The sequence below is a fragment of the Marmota marmota genome, unplaced genomic scaffold (genome assembly GCF_001458135.2).
Source record: "Marmota marmota marmota unplaced genomic scaffold, marMar, whole genome shotgun sequence".
In the NCBI taxonomy this organism is placed as follows: Eukaryota; Metazoa; Chordata; class Mammalia; order Rodentia; family Sciuridae; genus Marmota; species Marmota marmota.
In genome coordinates this window covers 5,534,066-5,549,689 of record NW_025999896.1, presented here as the reverse complement: position 1 = coordinate 5,549,689, position 15,624 = coordinate 5,534,066, and the positions used below count along the sequence as shown (strand labels likewise).

Genomic DNA, 15,624 nt, shown 5'->3' with positions numbered 1-15,624 from the left:
TGTATCTTTGTGGGGAGAATACTGGCCTTCCTAGGAAGTCACTCAGAAAATGTTAGGAGGACACGCAAATAGTTCTGTTTCCTAGGTCATCATCAGGGAATTACCAGATGCAGACCCTGAAAGAAGGTTCTAGTGACAGTAGAAGGGAGTAGGTAAAGCGGGGCTCAGCAGCGAGGGCCTCTCTGGACAGTCTGTGAACTCAGGCCAGCAAGTAGGCCAAAGGAGCCAAGTAGGCCACTATCTTGAAAACTTGACCAGGGGCCTCTTTCCTTTTCTACTTGTAATAGAGCTATTTCTAGGCTGGAAGAAGAACAATAGCGTGATCAGGATGACAAATGGCAGCCAAGCCTGGCCAATGCAGGAGGGTGGGGGAGGGGAGGTGTTGCCTGGGCTGCTGCCCAGTCTCTGGTCCAGGCTGGGAGGGCCCAGGTAGAATCGTGGGCCATGGGCTGCCAGGTGTTTCAAATAATGAGAGCATTTGGAAATTTTCATGTGAACTCCCCTTAGGAAATGTGACAAGAGATAAAAATGATGTCTTTTAAACCCCACGCAGGCCAACGCTGTAGACCAAACAACACACATCTCTGTGTGCACCATCTCTGGTTCTCAGACCATCAGTCTGCAGCCTCCAACACAGGGACAAAACGTGGAACGGCCCCCTCATCTTGAGAGTCAAAGAGTCTAATCGCTAGGGGTTTTCTCTGCCTGATTTTTTTTCTTTTCCCTTTTGTTTTCAACAGGGACAACATAAGAGCGCAGAGCTCTATGATAGAAGGGACACTAAAAAAAGGCAAAGCAAAGGTGTCTTTGTTAATAGCAAAATAAAGGATTCTCTGTCACTTAAAGAATGTAACCATGGGAAAATCACTTTTAAAAAAAGTCTTTGGGAATCTCAAGCTGGCCTGAAGCTCCAGGGATAGACACATGTCCTAGGAAAGATTCCTGATTCCAAGATAAGCATTAAGGGCAAATGAGAGAGGAGGTATTCTATTGGAAGTGATTTTAAAATTTAAGCTGAAATAACTGGGCAGAAAAGCATCTGTGAGAATTCCCGAGTGACACTTTCTTATAAAGGTCTGCCCTACACAGATGGCGTGGCTCATTAACGCCTCTCTACCTTAGCCACTTTAAAGTACTGTGGAGTTTCCTGGTAAATAAGAGATGGTATAACTGTAATTTTTATTTAAGTCAATAAAAATGTGAATACTCCATGGGGATTATAGAATCGAGTTACAACCACCTTCTGACTCCCACTATGTAAAGAAAAAGCAACCAATTGGCGTGTATGTATGTGTGTGTATGTGTTTCTGCATACACACACACACACATATTACATATAACACATATAAAGTAACTATAAATGATAAGTTCATTTTTATGGCTTTGCAAATTTGGATTTGTTTTTTTTTAAAAAAAAACCATCTGAATTATATTTTATATATGTAGATTAAAATAAAGATATTTCCCATTATCTTTTATTCCCTATCCCTCCCCCACCCCACTAAATTTTGTCCTTTAGTCAATACCCTGGTACTTCAAAAGCATGCCCCTCTTACTCTCTCTCTAGGGAATTTTATTGGCAATATATATTAATATACATTATAACACAGTTATGATAGTAACAAAATATCAAGGGGAACTTGGAAAAAAAATCGTACAGATAATAAACTGTTGGGAAAAGCAACATGAACATTTCAAGGTTCATGTTCATTTCAACATGTTCATTTCAACATTTCAAGGTTCGGCAGTCTCCTCAGCCCATCCTTTCCATAAAGAGACTCAAGAGTTGGGTTTTTCTTTCAGAGAAGAAACAGGGAGACTGAACACGGCCCAAGAAGAGTCCAAGCTTTGAAGCTTGAAGAGCGGAAAGATAATTCTTCCTACTAAACTTGTGGGTACACTGCCAACATTCTTTGGGGACCGAGGGCACCGCTTCCCAGTGCATGGCAGTGCTATCACACTCCTGTTAAAAACAGATTTATTTTGAAAATTAATCAACTACTTTTGAAAGATTTATAGGCACCGATGGCAAAAATCCTTCAGGTGGTTTGGAAGTCTGGAGAATGAGTACAGGAGTCACAGGCAAGCTCTGTTCAGCTAGGAGGAAGTCCAGCAGAAGACTTCTTGCAAGGCAAATAGGACAGTTCCTTAGTGGGACATGCATGGTGGCACCCCTCCCACCTTCTCCCTTCCCCTACATTTTGAGTCACTGTTCCCACTCCTGCTCTCCTGCCTCTTCTTCCTTCACAAAGGGAGGTGAGCTTCGGGTGGCAGTCTTCCCCAGCCAGTGCAACCTAGACCTTACCAACAGGGGCGGTGCCTCCAATCAACTCACTTTTTACACTTACTTAATATTCACAGCAAAGGGCACTGCTTCCCAATGCATGGCAGTGCTATCAAACTCCTGTTAAAAATAGATTTATTTTGAAAATTAATCAACTACTTTTGAAAGATTTATAGGCACCGATGGCAAAAATCCTTCAGGTGGGTGGAGGTTTGGGAAATCACACTCATTAAGGGAACTCCTATTGCTCTGCTGGTTTTACCTGTTTTATTTCTGGCCTTGGGAAACTGCCCTGTGCCTTTTACTGTTCCAGATGCAGAAGTCCAGGGAACCAAGTAGTGCTAGTTCGGGCTTCCTTTCGTAAAGTATTTGGGAAGTGATGTGACTTCCTTCGCCTCATTTGATACTCAAAACAACCTTCTCAGGTCTGCCCACGAATGCTACAGGTGAGGAAATGGATATTCTGGGGATTAAGTGACTTTATCAATGTCACAGATCTAGAAAGTAGCTGCTCGGGATCTCAGGACCTGACCTTCAGAGTCCTGTGGCTGGACTTTGTCCCATATCCTCTCACCCAAGCACATTCTGTTTTTGTTTCTTCATTTTGAGAAAATTAAAATAAAGATGTGGTCATCATGAAGATTAACCTACAAAGACCTAAGGTAGAAGTGAACACTTCCTTCCAGATGAATACGCAGGAACTTTCACTAGTTCACTTGTGTGTGCTAGTGGTACCTGCCCCCGCCCCTGTCCCTATAAGACCAAAGGGCAAACAGAACAACTCCACAGATGACAGCCAGTCAGTGCCATCTCAGGGCCTTTGGCACTCCCCGGCTACAGGGATTTTCAGTGGACTCTGAGAAGCAGGTTAGAAAAGTCCTGTAAGATCTGAAGTTCTCTCAGAAGGGCCTCGGGTTTACAGAATGACTACAGAAGGGATATCTACCTATACCACCAAGTTCAGAAGGGCAGTAATCCCCAGAACTAGGAACGCTTCCCCTACTAGAGTGATGATCTATCAACTGTCCTACCTTTTGGGTCCCCTCTTATTCCCTCCACCCCAGCCATGCTAGTCTTCTTTCTGCACCTTCAATATGCCATATTTACCCCTACCTCAGGATGCACTTGGGTGTTCCCTCTGCTATAGACAATCTGCACCAGATCTCTGCATGGCTGCCTCTTCCTCACCATTAAAGTTTTAGACTGACTGATGTGTTCTCAAAAAAAAAAAAAAAAAGCCTCATTTTACCCCACCTCATGTTGATACTTCTGTCTGCACCATTCCCCTTAGAATTATCTTGTACATTACGGCTTATAACTGCCTGAGATTGCCCTGTTTGTTCACGTGCCTGATATCTATTTCCAAAACCCAACTGCAGCCTCCGCAAGAGCAGGGACCCAGTGTGTCTACTTCTCCAATGCCTGGTTTGCACCAGAAGTTTAAAAAAAAAGAAAAAAAAAAACTAGTGAAGGACGTAGCATGCTCACCCACACTAACCAGCCACCACCCGAAACGTGGTCACTACTCCCAGACACACAGAAAAGAAAAGCCAAAAAATTATACCTGGTTCGTGAGGAATCCATGTCCAGCACCAACTTTGCTAAATGTTTCCTCTGCTTCTGAATATTTGGGATTTCCACCTGCGGTTGCAGAAGATGAGACACATGAGCTGAAGCCCATGAAAAATTCTTTAAGAATTATTCTTTATGACTATTCTTTAAGAACTATTGGCAGGCACACAGCAAGTTGTCTAGTAGTGTCTTGATCCTCATTTTCAGATGGAATGCCTTCTTGCCTCCTCTGCTTAATTGTGCATAATTGTGAACAAGCAGAAACTGTCAGTATTTTAGGTGTACAACCTGATGTTTTGATATGTACACATCGTGAAATGATTACTATCATCAAGCTAATGAACATATCCATCACCCTGCATAGTTATCGTGTTCTTCCTCTGCAACATTGTGTGTGTGCATGCACACCATAAGAACACTTAAGATCTACCTTCTTTGCAAATTTCAGATACATAATACAGTGTTATTACTTATAGTCACATTATACTGTTCATTACAACTACCTAAATTTACTCATCTTGCATAAATGAAATTTTGTGCCTATTGCAGTTTGGATCTTAAATGTTCCCCAAAAGTCCACATGCAAAAGGCCTGTAGCAATTTGGGGGGACAGGATCTAGTTGGAAGAAGTTAGGTCACTGCAGGCATGCCTTCAAAGGGAGTATTGGGAATGCTGGCCCCTTCCTATCTCTGATTTTGCTTCCCAGCTTCTCCCAAGTGAAAAGCTTTGCTCTACTATGCACTCCAGCCATAATGTGCTGCCTCTTCACAGACCCCAAAACAAGAGCCAACTGACCATGAAATAAAAGCTCTAAAAAATTAAAAAATAAAAAATAAGCCAAAATAAACCTTTCTTCTTTTTAAATTAATATTCTCAAGTATCTTGTCATAATCATGGAAACCTGACTACCGCAGTCTCCTCTGGCCAATATTAGATGATATTCCTAATTCTTCATCCTGAATTATACAATGTTTTCTCTTCTCTGGACACCTGCCGGGCCCCCCTTTCAACTCAGACCATCTCAGAAGTTCTGGGCTCCCCTGCTCTCCTAGGCCTGACCACACTGCAGCCAGAAAACAGAGGCTTGACTACATCTTGATACTTCCACCAGGGCAAAAACAGGACAGAAATGAAGAGAGCCGAGCTGAGTCACAGCTGACACTCAGACCTAACTCAAAATAAACAGTGGGAATGGAAAGAGCACCGGCCTCAGGAGAAGGGAGCTGAAAAGTCTCGTCTGACACTCCTACCTAACTCCAAAAACAAACAGTGGGAATCGAAGGAGCACTGGCCTCAGGAGATCTGAGACGCCAAGAGGAATAGCAAGAGCAGAGACATTTTATATTTGCATGAATAAAGTAGGCATATTTGTATATTTATAGAAATAAAGTAAGATTTTTTTTTCCAAAGTAAATAAATGAATAAACATTGCCATCCTGGTTTTCCTCTGTGATGAGTACTTCCAACTTGGTTGTATGTGGATGCTCTTTTTATATTTTTCTTTCTAAAAATGACTTCCCTGAACATTCCAGTGCAGGATTTTGGTTCCAGGCCCAGCGAAAGTAGGGCAGGATGTGAGAATTAAAAAAGAAAATTGGCCGTAAATTGAACTAAAATCATCTCAGGCTATTTTCTTTTTCATATATATATATAAGAGGAAAACCCAACGTTCCCTGAAGTGTTCCATTCACTCTACGGAGCAGGGATGAGGTGGGGTGCTGAGAGCACCAACTTCCTGCACCAAGTGGGAGATGGAGTGCCTGCGGACGGGCTGAGTCTGCACCTAGGTCCAGAGCAAGGCGTGTCCTCCTACAAGTCATGCAGGAGAATCAGCTTTGTTTCTGGGTCATCCTTGTTCCTGGGGTTGCTTCGGGCTTTGGCCAGAAAACTCTGTCCTATCCTGCCTTATGAGGAGCACAGGGTCTCTCATGAATGTTCAAACTAGGGGATGCCTGGCCACAGGATGGAACCCAGAACCCTAGAGCTGGTCTATGTCAACCTATGTCAAAGTATTACAGCTAAGACTTTCCTCTCCGATTACCTCTAGGTCCTTAAGTAATCATCTATACCTCTGTCTGAGAAAGAATACCAGGGGATGTGGAGGTCCTGGGGGTGATCCAGAGAGGAAGCCAGACACGGTTGAGGGCAATGCTGCCCAGCACTGTGGCCTCCAGTCACAGGGAGCTCCGTGACATTCAATCTAAATTAACAAAAATTTTAAAGTTAAAAACTGAGTTGCACTGTGTTGCACTAACCATGTTTAAAATACTCAAGAGCCACGTAAAGCTGGGGATACCCAACTGTGCACAGGTAGCACAGTGCTTAGGTTTCATATGGCTGATTAAAGATTACTGGGAGGAGCCCAGGGTCCTAGGCAAATCAAACTCCCCAACTATCTCTGGTCTTTCTTGGTAAAATCGCACTTGGTAGAAGTCAGCAAAACTGCCACACAGACATGAAGCTAGCTTGATAGCTAAATAGTTTAATGGAGTGTACTTTAAAGTCTAAAGAGAAAAGATCACGTAAACATCACCCACAAGAGGCCTCGCAGGTCCCAGACTCCCTCTGAGGACAGCCGGCCATTCGGTCACTAGAGGTGAAGGGGGCGGGGGGTGGCAGACAGGACTAGGAGCAGGAAAGGAAGTGAAGCAGCCATGTTTACATCTTTACCCATCAGAATGGCAACATGAAATGCATATGAGGGGGAGCCATGGTGAAGTGTGGCAAGGGCTGCCGTATCTGGGAACCCTGACCATGGGGCCAGGTGGTGATGATTCCTTATGAAAGACAGAAGGTCGTGGAATCAGGAACGGGATGGAAATAGCAATCAGGCTGCAGGAGGGGTGAGCTCAGCAGCTCCCCCAGGGCCCTCCCAGGGTCACACGGCCTTGGCCTCATTCCTGCTTCTCACCTCAGCCAGCAGAAACAGGGGCTCAATCACATCTCTCTCCACTTGCAATTCAAAATGTATCAGCTCCTGAGCCAGCTTGTCCTCTGTCTCTCCACAGAGTTTCAGCATCTTCCTGTAACAAAGGGGGGAAAAACAAGACTGAACATCCTTGAAGACAACAATGTTGCCCGAGTTATGCTCCCGTCACCTCCCTGCGGGGGTCAACTTTGCCCAAGTCAATGTCAATAAGCCAGTTGATTCCCACAGCAGCCAGTGATTCCCTGATTCAACTGTCTCCACTTCTGAAATTATCAGTTCCTCCAAACAGTGCTGAGGACTCCCTTTGTGCCTGGAACAAAAGGGGACATTTTGGGAAAACATAACAGAAATGTGGATAAAATAGATTCCTGTACATCTAATCCACAGACCTAAAAAGAACCAGATGTTTTTAATCCGTCCCCTGGGAATCCTGGAGAAACTAGTTAAGATTGACCCAACTGACCCACTAACACACCAACATCTTCAAACACATACCAAAACTCCCTTGCTCCTAAGCCATGAAGATTTAATTAGTACAAGATGGGCAGTTAATTATCCCATGGAAAAGTAAGGGGGGAAAAAATTTTCAAAAAAAAAAAATTTTTTTTTTGGCACTGTGATTGAACCCAGGGGCCTTAATCACTGAGACATCCCTAGCTTTTTTGTTTGTTTTTTTAATTTTTTTATGTTGGCATTTTTATTTATTTATTTATTTTTAGAGACAGGGTCTCGCTGAGTTGCTTAGGGCCTGGCAAGTTTTAAGTGGCTTTGAACTCATGATCCTCCTGCCTTAGCCTCAGCCACTAGGATTACAGGCGAGTGCCATCGTGCCTGGCTAGAAATTCTTTAGACACTTGCATGTAAGTTGGTGAATGTAGATTAGATTCTAACACCTTTTCTGATGCAAATGTCAACTCCCAGATTATGGTTTTATCTTTGTAACTTTTTAATGGTGTCTTTTATCTGATTTTCTGGTCCTTACCCCTATATGTCTAATATTACTTATTGATTTTTTTAAGTACCAGGGATTGAACCAGAGGTGCTTAACCACTAAGTCACATCCCTAACCCTTTTAATTTTTTATTTTGAGACAGGGTCTTGCATAGGGCCTGGCTAAATTGCTGAGGCTGGCTTTGACCTTCTGATCCTCCTGCCCCAGACTCCAGAGCCACTGGGAATGATAGGCTTGCACCGCCAAACCCAGCTTACTTCTTAATTTTTTAAAATCTTAAGCTAAAGCCCTGTCCTAAAGCTACTGACCATCAACTATGAAAAATAAGACTTTATCTTTGATTACATTTACCCTCCCTCCATTAATATTTATATCAGTACATATTCAGTATTTATATTTTGACTATATTACAGGGTATGATTCCTAATCAAAAAACCTGCAGTTTTCAGAGTTTTGGACTTTAGAGCATTTTGGATTTAGAGTTTTCAGATTAGAGATGTTTTAACTGGACTATGCAAATATTCCAAATTCCTGATAAAATCCCAAGTCAGAAAAACTTGTTCCCAAGCATTTCACATAGGGCTACTCAGCCTGTTTGGGGTGGTTGAGCTGAGTACCATACTATGATTACTGGTCCTTCCTGCCCATTTATCTGCTCTCCCTGGAGTGAATAATTCCTTGTTTCAGTTTGCTTGTTTCATTTTTTGTGTACATGTTAAGCCTGACATCCCTGACACTTTCCTAATTTGTCTCTTAAGATAGTGAACCACCTCTGACGTGAAGGAATTCTGTCTTCTTGAATTCCTGTCTCCTGGACTGTACAGCCTGACCAAGTTCTCTTGGCTTCTCTCCCTATCCCTAGGGTACAGTTATCATCCTGACATCTTCCTTCAGCATTTCCTAGGGTTCTCTGTCCCTGTGTCCTGTGCTGGATGTTCCGTCATCTTATGTCTACGTCTTTCTTGGTTACATCTTCGTTCCCTGAGAACAAAGAGTATGCAGGAAGCCAAGTCTTCAGATCCCATGTATCACAATATTGTCCTCTGCCCTCACACAGATTGATACTAGGGCAGGATATTGCATTTGAGGCTGAGCAGTGTTTCCTTCAGAATTCTGAGGGCTCTTCTTAATAATCTTCTAGATTCATTGTGAATCGAGAAGTATTCACAATTCTGGCTTGTTGAAATATGACATTTTTTTTTTTCCTAGCAGGAATAAAATCTTCTGTCACCTGTATTCATAACTGTGAGTCTCGGCGTAGGTTTAATTTTTTCCCATTATATTGGGTGTTCAATGGGCCTTTTCAATATAGAAATACAGGAACTTCAAGTCTGGAAAATGCTTTGGAATTATTTTTGTAATAATAACTTTTTGTTTGTTTGTTTTGTGGGATTGGGGATTGAACCCAGGACGTTGTGCATGTGAGGCAAGCACTCTACCAACTGAGCTATATCCCCAGCCCCTATAATAATAACTTTTAATATCATTTCATTCTTGACTTTTCTAAGAACTCCTGTTATTCAGGCAAAGTCTTCCTGAATTGGTCCTCTAATTTTCCAACTTTTTCTATTTGCTGTGTCTTTCTTTTCTTGCTTGATTTTCTGGGTAAATTTCCTCCAATTTATCGTCAAACCTTCTACTGAGAGTTTCACATCTGCTCTCATCTTTTTCCTCATTTCTATGAGCTTGTTTTTGATCTCTGCATGTTTCTTCCCTATAAACTTCTTGTACTAATATCCTGTTTTTAATCCATGGATATATACCATCTTCTTTTACCCCTTGAAATCATAAGTGATAATAGCCTTGAAATCTTCTCCTCCCCCACACAATCTCTATTTCATCCAAATGGCATTTCCCCCACCCTGACTATTTTGGTCTCCAGGATTCAGGTTCAAGACTTTCCTCACACATCTGGGAATCTCTGGTGGCTGCTTAGATTCTAGGTGGAGACGAACATAGAACACATTCGGCGTAAGGGAGGAAAACTTGTGGGCTGTGAGCTTGCCTGAAGGATGATTTGGTCTGCCATTAACTGGGGCACTGCCTCCATCACTGTCCTGAAAGCTTCAGATCCTTCTTTTGGGGCTGCTCAGATTCCTAGAGAATGCCTCTCTAATTTCTTTCCTGGAGGATAAAGCCTGGGGCCTGGTAAGAGGGGAGTGAGCATGGAGGAGTCTCTCAGCATCTTTCGAGCAAGATCCAGTGATGTTTCCTTTCACCGCCAAGAAACAGTAAACCTGCAGATGTTACTGTCTGGGGGAAGAGATATTTCCAGGAGGTGTGCAGAGGGCAGGGTTTCAGTGATCACATGGCACTTAAAAAGCACCCCCCATGCATTCATTATCCTAACTCACCCACTCCACCCTCAAAGACCAAATGTCCCCAGTACCACCAATCCCTAAGCACCATCAGCATTTCCTGGTGTATATTATGTCAGATATCTTCATACTACTTTAGGCTTGGGGGTCAGTTTTCTGAACCAGACGTTCGTAGAAGTGAAAAGGGGGTGGTGACAGGGACCGAGCCCAAGACCTCCTGCAGGCCAGGCACCACTCTACAACTGAGCTACATCCCTAGCACTACCTCACTGTTCGTGATCTTCATAGCTCACAAAGTTACGTTGCTGATAAACTTTCTCTTGTTTTCCTTACCACTGTGGTTAGATCATTTGCATGTGCACTGTGTGTGAGGTACTAGTGATGAAACCCAGGAACACCCAACGACTGAGCCACATCCTCAATAAAAATAAAAATAAAATCCTATAAAATGAAATAAAAATAAATCCTTTTTCTTTTTTATTTAGAGACAGGGCCTTGCTAAATGGCTGAGGCTGGCTTTGAACTCGCAATCCTCCTGCCACAACCTCACAAGCTGCTGGGATTACAGGCGTGCGTCACCATGCTTAGTCTGTGGCTAGGGGGCTTTTGCATGTGTGTTCTATGCGTGATATTGCATGCAGATTGAACCCAGGGTGCTCTACCACTGAGCCACATCCCGGGCCCCTTTTATTTTTTTATTTTGAGACAGGGTCTTGCTAAGTTGCCCAGGCTGGTCTTAAACTTGCAATCCTCCTGCCTCCATCGTCCAAGTAGCTTGGATTACAGATGTGAGGCACTGCACCCAGTAGTTTTATATCTTTTAAGGAAAAAAAAAATATATAACTCTTTATTATAGTTTATTGGAAGGAAATAACATCGGATGTGTGTTCAGTCGCTGATCTTTACTTCCAAACTTGCTCCATCATTGTGTCCTCGAAAAGCCTCTTGGGAACATCACGTAATAGGATTTCATGTTTATTTTGTGTCTATCCGTGATGACTACAGCATGCACAACGCAACTACTATCACCGTTATTCTCTGTTTTTTATGTATCGTGCTTTCCTTCACTTACTTACTTCTCTTTTAATTCCTCTAATAGTTTTTGTTGTGGGTTTTCTTTTTCCTCCAATTTATATCCTTTTTCATCTTTCTACTAGTTTGGAAGCTATACATTCTACTCTTCTTTTTGTCTTTTCTTTTTTAAAATATTTTTTAGTTGTCGATGGACCTTTATTTTTTATTTATTTATATGTGGCGCTGAGGATCAAACCCAGGGCCTCACACGTGCTGGGCAAGTGCTCTGCCACGGAGCCACAATCCCAGGCTCATGTCTTCTTTTAAACAACGTAAGATCTGGTAATACAGACTCCCCCTCTGATGAGTTTCAAGTTATTATTATCTAGTACTTTAGTCTTACTTTGCTTATCATCTACCCCCCTGAATTAATCACCTTAAGATTCCTGGGTTTTGATTCAATGCTTATTTTCTTTATGTTAAAGGCAACAGAGTAAGCCACCACCCCCCGCCCCGCACCCAAGTACACCTCTTTGGCATAAGATTATTTTGAGCTGAATGCAACTGAAAAGCAGCATTTTTTTTTTAAAAAGAGCTTTCTGCCTCCCTCTATTTGCCTAAAGTGGAACAGAAACATACAAAAGTGTGCTTGTCCCCTTCCTTATTATTACAGTTTGAGTCTTAAATGGCCCTCAAAGGTCCACGTGTTAAAGGTTTGGTCACCACCCTGTGGCACTATTGGAAGGTGGTAGAAACTAAGAGGTGGAGCCTAATCAGAAGCAGTCAGGTCCCTGGGAGCAAGCTTTTTTTTGGGGGGGGGGGGAGGTGCCAGAAATTGAACCTGGGTCCGGGGTGCTTAACCACAGAGCCACATCCTAACACTTTTTTTTCCTTTTTCTTTCTTTCTATCTTTTTTTTGGACACGGGGTCTTTCTAAGTTGCTTAGGGCCTTACTAAATTCCTGAGGCTAGCTTTGACATGTCATCCTCCTGCCTCAGCCTCCAGAGCTTCTGGGATTACAGGAATGTGTGCCACCACATCCAGGCATGCTCTTGAAGGGAATGTTGAGATCCCAGTCTCTTCTCTCTCTTCCTGGCCATCCTGAGGTAAGTAGCTTTGCTCAGCCATGTTCTCCCCCACCATGATGTTCTGTCTCATCACAGGCCCAAAAGCAATGGAGCCAGCTAACCATGTACAGAAACATCTAAAACCATAAACCAAAATAATTCTGTCATCCTCTTAAATGGATTGTCTCAGGTATTTTGTTACAGTGACAGAAAACTGACAAACCTATCTCTCTACCAGAAACAACAGAAGTTAATCACAACTTTAGGCCCTAATTAGCCCCAAGATGGAGCCGGAGAAAACCACAAGGCATCACCAATTAACTAGTCCTTATACTCCATTAGTTCCCCATAGATTTACCTTCCTACAGTCTTTCATCCAGGAAACTCCTTTTCCTTTGTCTTGTCATCTCTCCAAAAATGACTGTTCTTCTGTGAAGATGCTGTGTGAGCCCACGTTCCAATCACTCCTCTGTTACTCATCACTGCGTTCTCCCATGTGTATGTGCTACACATATCACCACAGGGACTTAGAAAAGATGCCTTGGCTAAAAGTACTGACTCTTAGGCACACAGATGCCCTACGAGTGATCAAAGCAGGGCAAAGCTGGGCATCTCTGCCTTGATTTTGTACGTGTCTCTTTTCTTACTTTATCTTTGGGTCATGACCCTCCCCAGCTCTGCATGTAATCTACATGTTCATCATGTAAGAAGTGCTCATCTAAAAAAGTAGCACTACAAGGTTTATTAGCCCTAAGTTTACCTAATCTGTCTCATTCCCCTTGAAGACTGAGACAAGATTTGCAGCACGCTTCTAGGCACCCTGAACTGATGCCTAAAAGTCCCCAGTCATCGCCCCCATCCCGATCACAGGTCTGATAAACCAGCATCCTGAGCCCATGAAAACTGCCCCCTCAAGGGAAAGGAACTCAAAGCTCCTGTCGACTACCCAAAGACAGCAACGACAGCACTGAGACGCTGGATCTCACGTTGCCTTCCCAACGGGGCCATATTGGTTAGTTTCCGTTCCTACTTTCACCATGACCTTTTCCCCTTGGTTTTCTAGGAGGAATGGCTAGACCCACTTAGTTGGGACCCCTGGACCTAGGATGCCTGTAACAATATTGATGAAAGGTATATGCTCTTCTGTCATGGATCTGTCTTTGGACAACCCAATTTGCAGAACCTCAGCCAAAGAAACTCAAATAGTTGGAGGGAAAAAGAAATTGTCCCCTTTCCTAGTTTTAAATTATACTTTGTTATTTGCACTCCCAACTTTCCTCTGTACATAATCTATTTGATAAAGCCTTAACTTACACCATGAAAATACACAAGTAGTAAAGTGATTGAACTATGCAAGTCGTAAATCCTTGACTGAAAATATCTTTACTTTTCCCTTGTTTTTTAAAAGCATTTTGTATAACTATGAGGGTCTCCTTCCATTTCCAAAGGGTCTCTCTCCCTTTCCCTCCCACCTCTCGTCCCTGTTTAATATTAATCTTCTTCTCATGCTCTTCCTCCCTGCTCTGTTCTTAGTTGCTCTCCTTATATCAAAGAAGACATTTGGCATTTGTTTTTTAGGGATTGGCTAGCTTCACTTAGCATAATCTGCTCTAATGCCATCCATTTCCCTGCAAATGCCATGATTTTGTCATTTTTTAGTGAAGAGTAATACTCCATTGTGTATAAATGCCACATTTTTTTAATCCATTCATCTATTGAAGGGCATCCAGGTTGGTTCCACATTCTAGCTATTGTGAATTGTGCTGCTATGAACATCGATGTAGCAGTATCCCTATAGTACACTCTTTTAAGGTCTTCAGGGAATAGTCCGAGAAGGGGAATAGTCCGAGAAGGGGAATAGCTGGGTCAAATGGTGGTTCCATTCCCAGCTTTCCCAGAAATCTCCATACTGCTTTCCAAATTGGCCCACCCATTTGCAGTCCCACCAGCAATGTACAAGTGTACCCTTTTCCCCACATCCTCGCCAGCACTTGTTGTTGTTTGACTTCCTAATGGCTGCCAATCTTACTGGAGTGAGATGGTATCTTTGGGTGGTTTTGATTTGCATTTCTCTGACTGCTAGAGATGGTGAGCATTTTTTCATGTACTATATAAGAGGGAGTGAGGGGAAAAGGAAAAAAAAAACAAGGGAGAGAAACGAATTACAGTAGATGGGGTAGAGAGAGAAGATGGGAAGGGAGGGGAGGGGAGGGGGGATAGTAGAGGATAGGAAAGGCAGCAGAATACAACAGACACTAGTAGGGCAGTATGTAAAAACGTGGATATGTAACCTATGTAATTCTGCAATCTGTATACGGGGTAAAAATGGGAGTTTATAACCCACTTGAATCAAATGTATGAAATATGATATGTCAAGAGCTTTGTAATGTTTTGAACAACTAATAATAAAAATCAAAAAATAAAAGCATTTTGTTATTAAGTTTTGATTGGTGCGTTGTAATTATATAGACTAGGGGGGTTCATCACGCCGTATTTGCACACGCATGTAACGTCATTTTCTCAGTCTCATTCCCTAGTGCCTTGAATAATGATATTGCAAAATTCTAGGTCTCTTGTATTTTCCTCACTACTGGAGATATTCCTCCATTAGCTCTTGGCATTAATTTTGGCTGAGGAATAGTTTGTTATCAGTTTATCTGCTCTTTTATGCGTCACGATCTTCTTTCTCTGACTGATTTGTAAATTTCTCTGTTTTGTTTATAACCTGGAGTTTTACTACCCTATGCCCAGGGGTGAATTTCTTTTTAATGATCTCAACTGGTACTTTTTGGTGCTCTTTAAATCCTGTGTTTTCCTTTCGATCTAGAAAAGAAAAAATTCAACTGCAAACTTCCTCCTCCTCCACACTTGTTCTCCAGGAACTCCTTACACACCCAGTGCCCTGCTGGTGCATTCCCCTCCCCCAAGCTTCTCCATCTAATTATGCCTGTTCTCTACCTCCTGTCCTTCACTGTGCCTCTGCTCGCTGTCAGCTTCAGATCTGTCTCCAAGCTCACCAGTTTGTGACACCTCCCGTTAATTTCAACCAAGTTTTAAGAATATCAGCATAAATAACTTTGATTTTAAGACATCCATTCCTTGGTTTTTATTCAATTCCACCCATTCTTTTTTTTTTTTTTTTTTTTCTCCCCTTCTAGTATTTGACTCTTTCATCAAGGATCTTCCTTGCCTTTCGCTGATGTGGAATTTCACGTTAAGTCATTATTTTACACTTTATTCCATACTGTCATGTTACCTTAGGTCCTTAGGGTACTGATGGTGCTGACTGTAGGAGAATCTGTGGTGCTCTCTGGGGAGACTATTTTTAGTGTGCTTTACCATGAGCTCACCACCAGCAAGGCTTCTTCTCCTGGGGGATGCGCTAAGTTCTGACATCAGACACTGAGAGGTGGCCGCTTGCTTGGATTGAAGGCCTGGGGGTTTTAACTGCGCTTCACCTGTGTTATGTTAATTTCTCAACCAAGAC

General features: G+C 42.6%; 1 protein-coding gene across 6 annotated transcripts in view; it reads right to left on the bottom strand.

The window, feature by feature from the left end:
- Arhgap44 (Rho GTPase activating protein 44) overlaps window positions 1-15,624 on the bottom strand; it is a 174,439-nt gene that overhangs the window by 58,268 nt on the left and 100,547 nt on the right. For all 6 annotated transcript variants that reach the window (XM_048798104.1, XM_048798103.1, XM_048798107.1 and 3 more), the window contains exons 5-6: window positions 6,769-6,880; window positions 3,849-3,925 (exon numbers count right to left, since the gene is read on the bottom strand). In XM_048798104.1, the coding sequence (XP_048654061.1) occupies window positions 3,849-3,925; window positions 6,769-6,880 (189 nt within the window). The remainder of the gene's footprint in view (window positions 1-3,848; window positions 3,926-6,768; window positions 6,881-15,624) is intronic.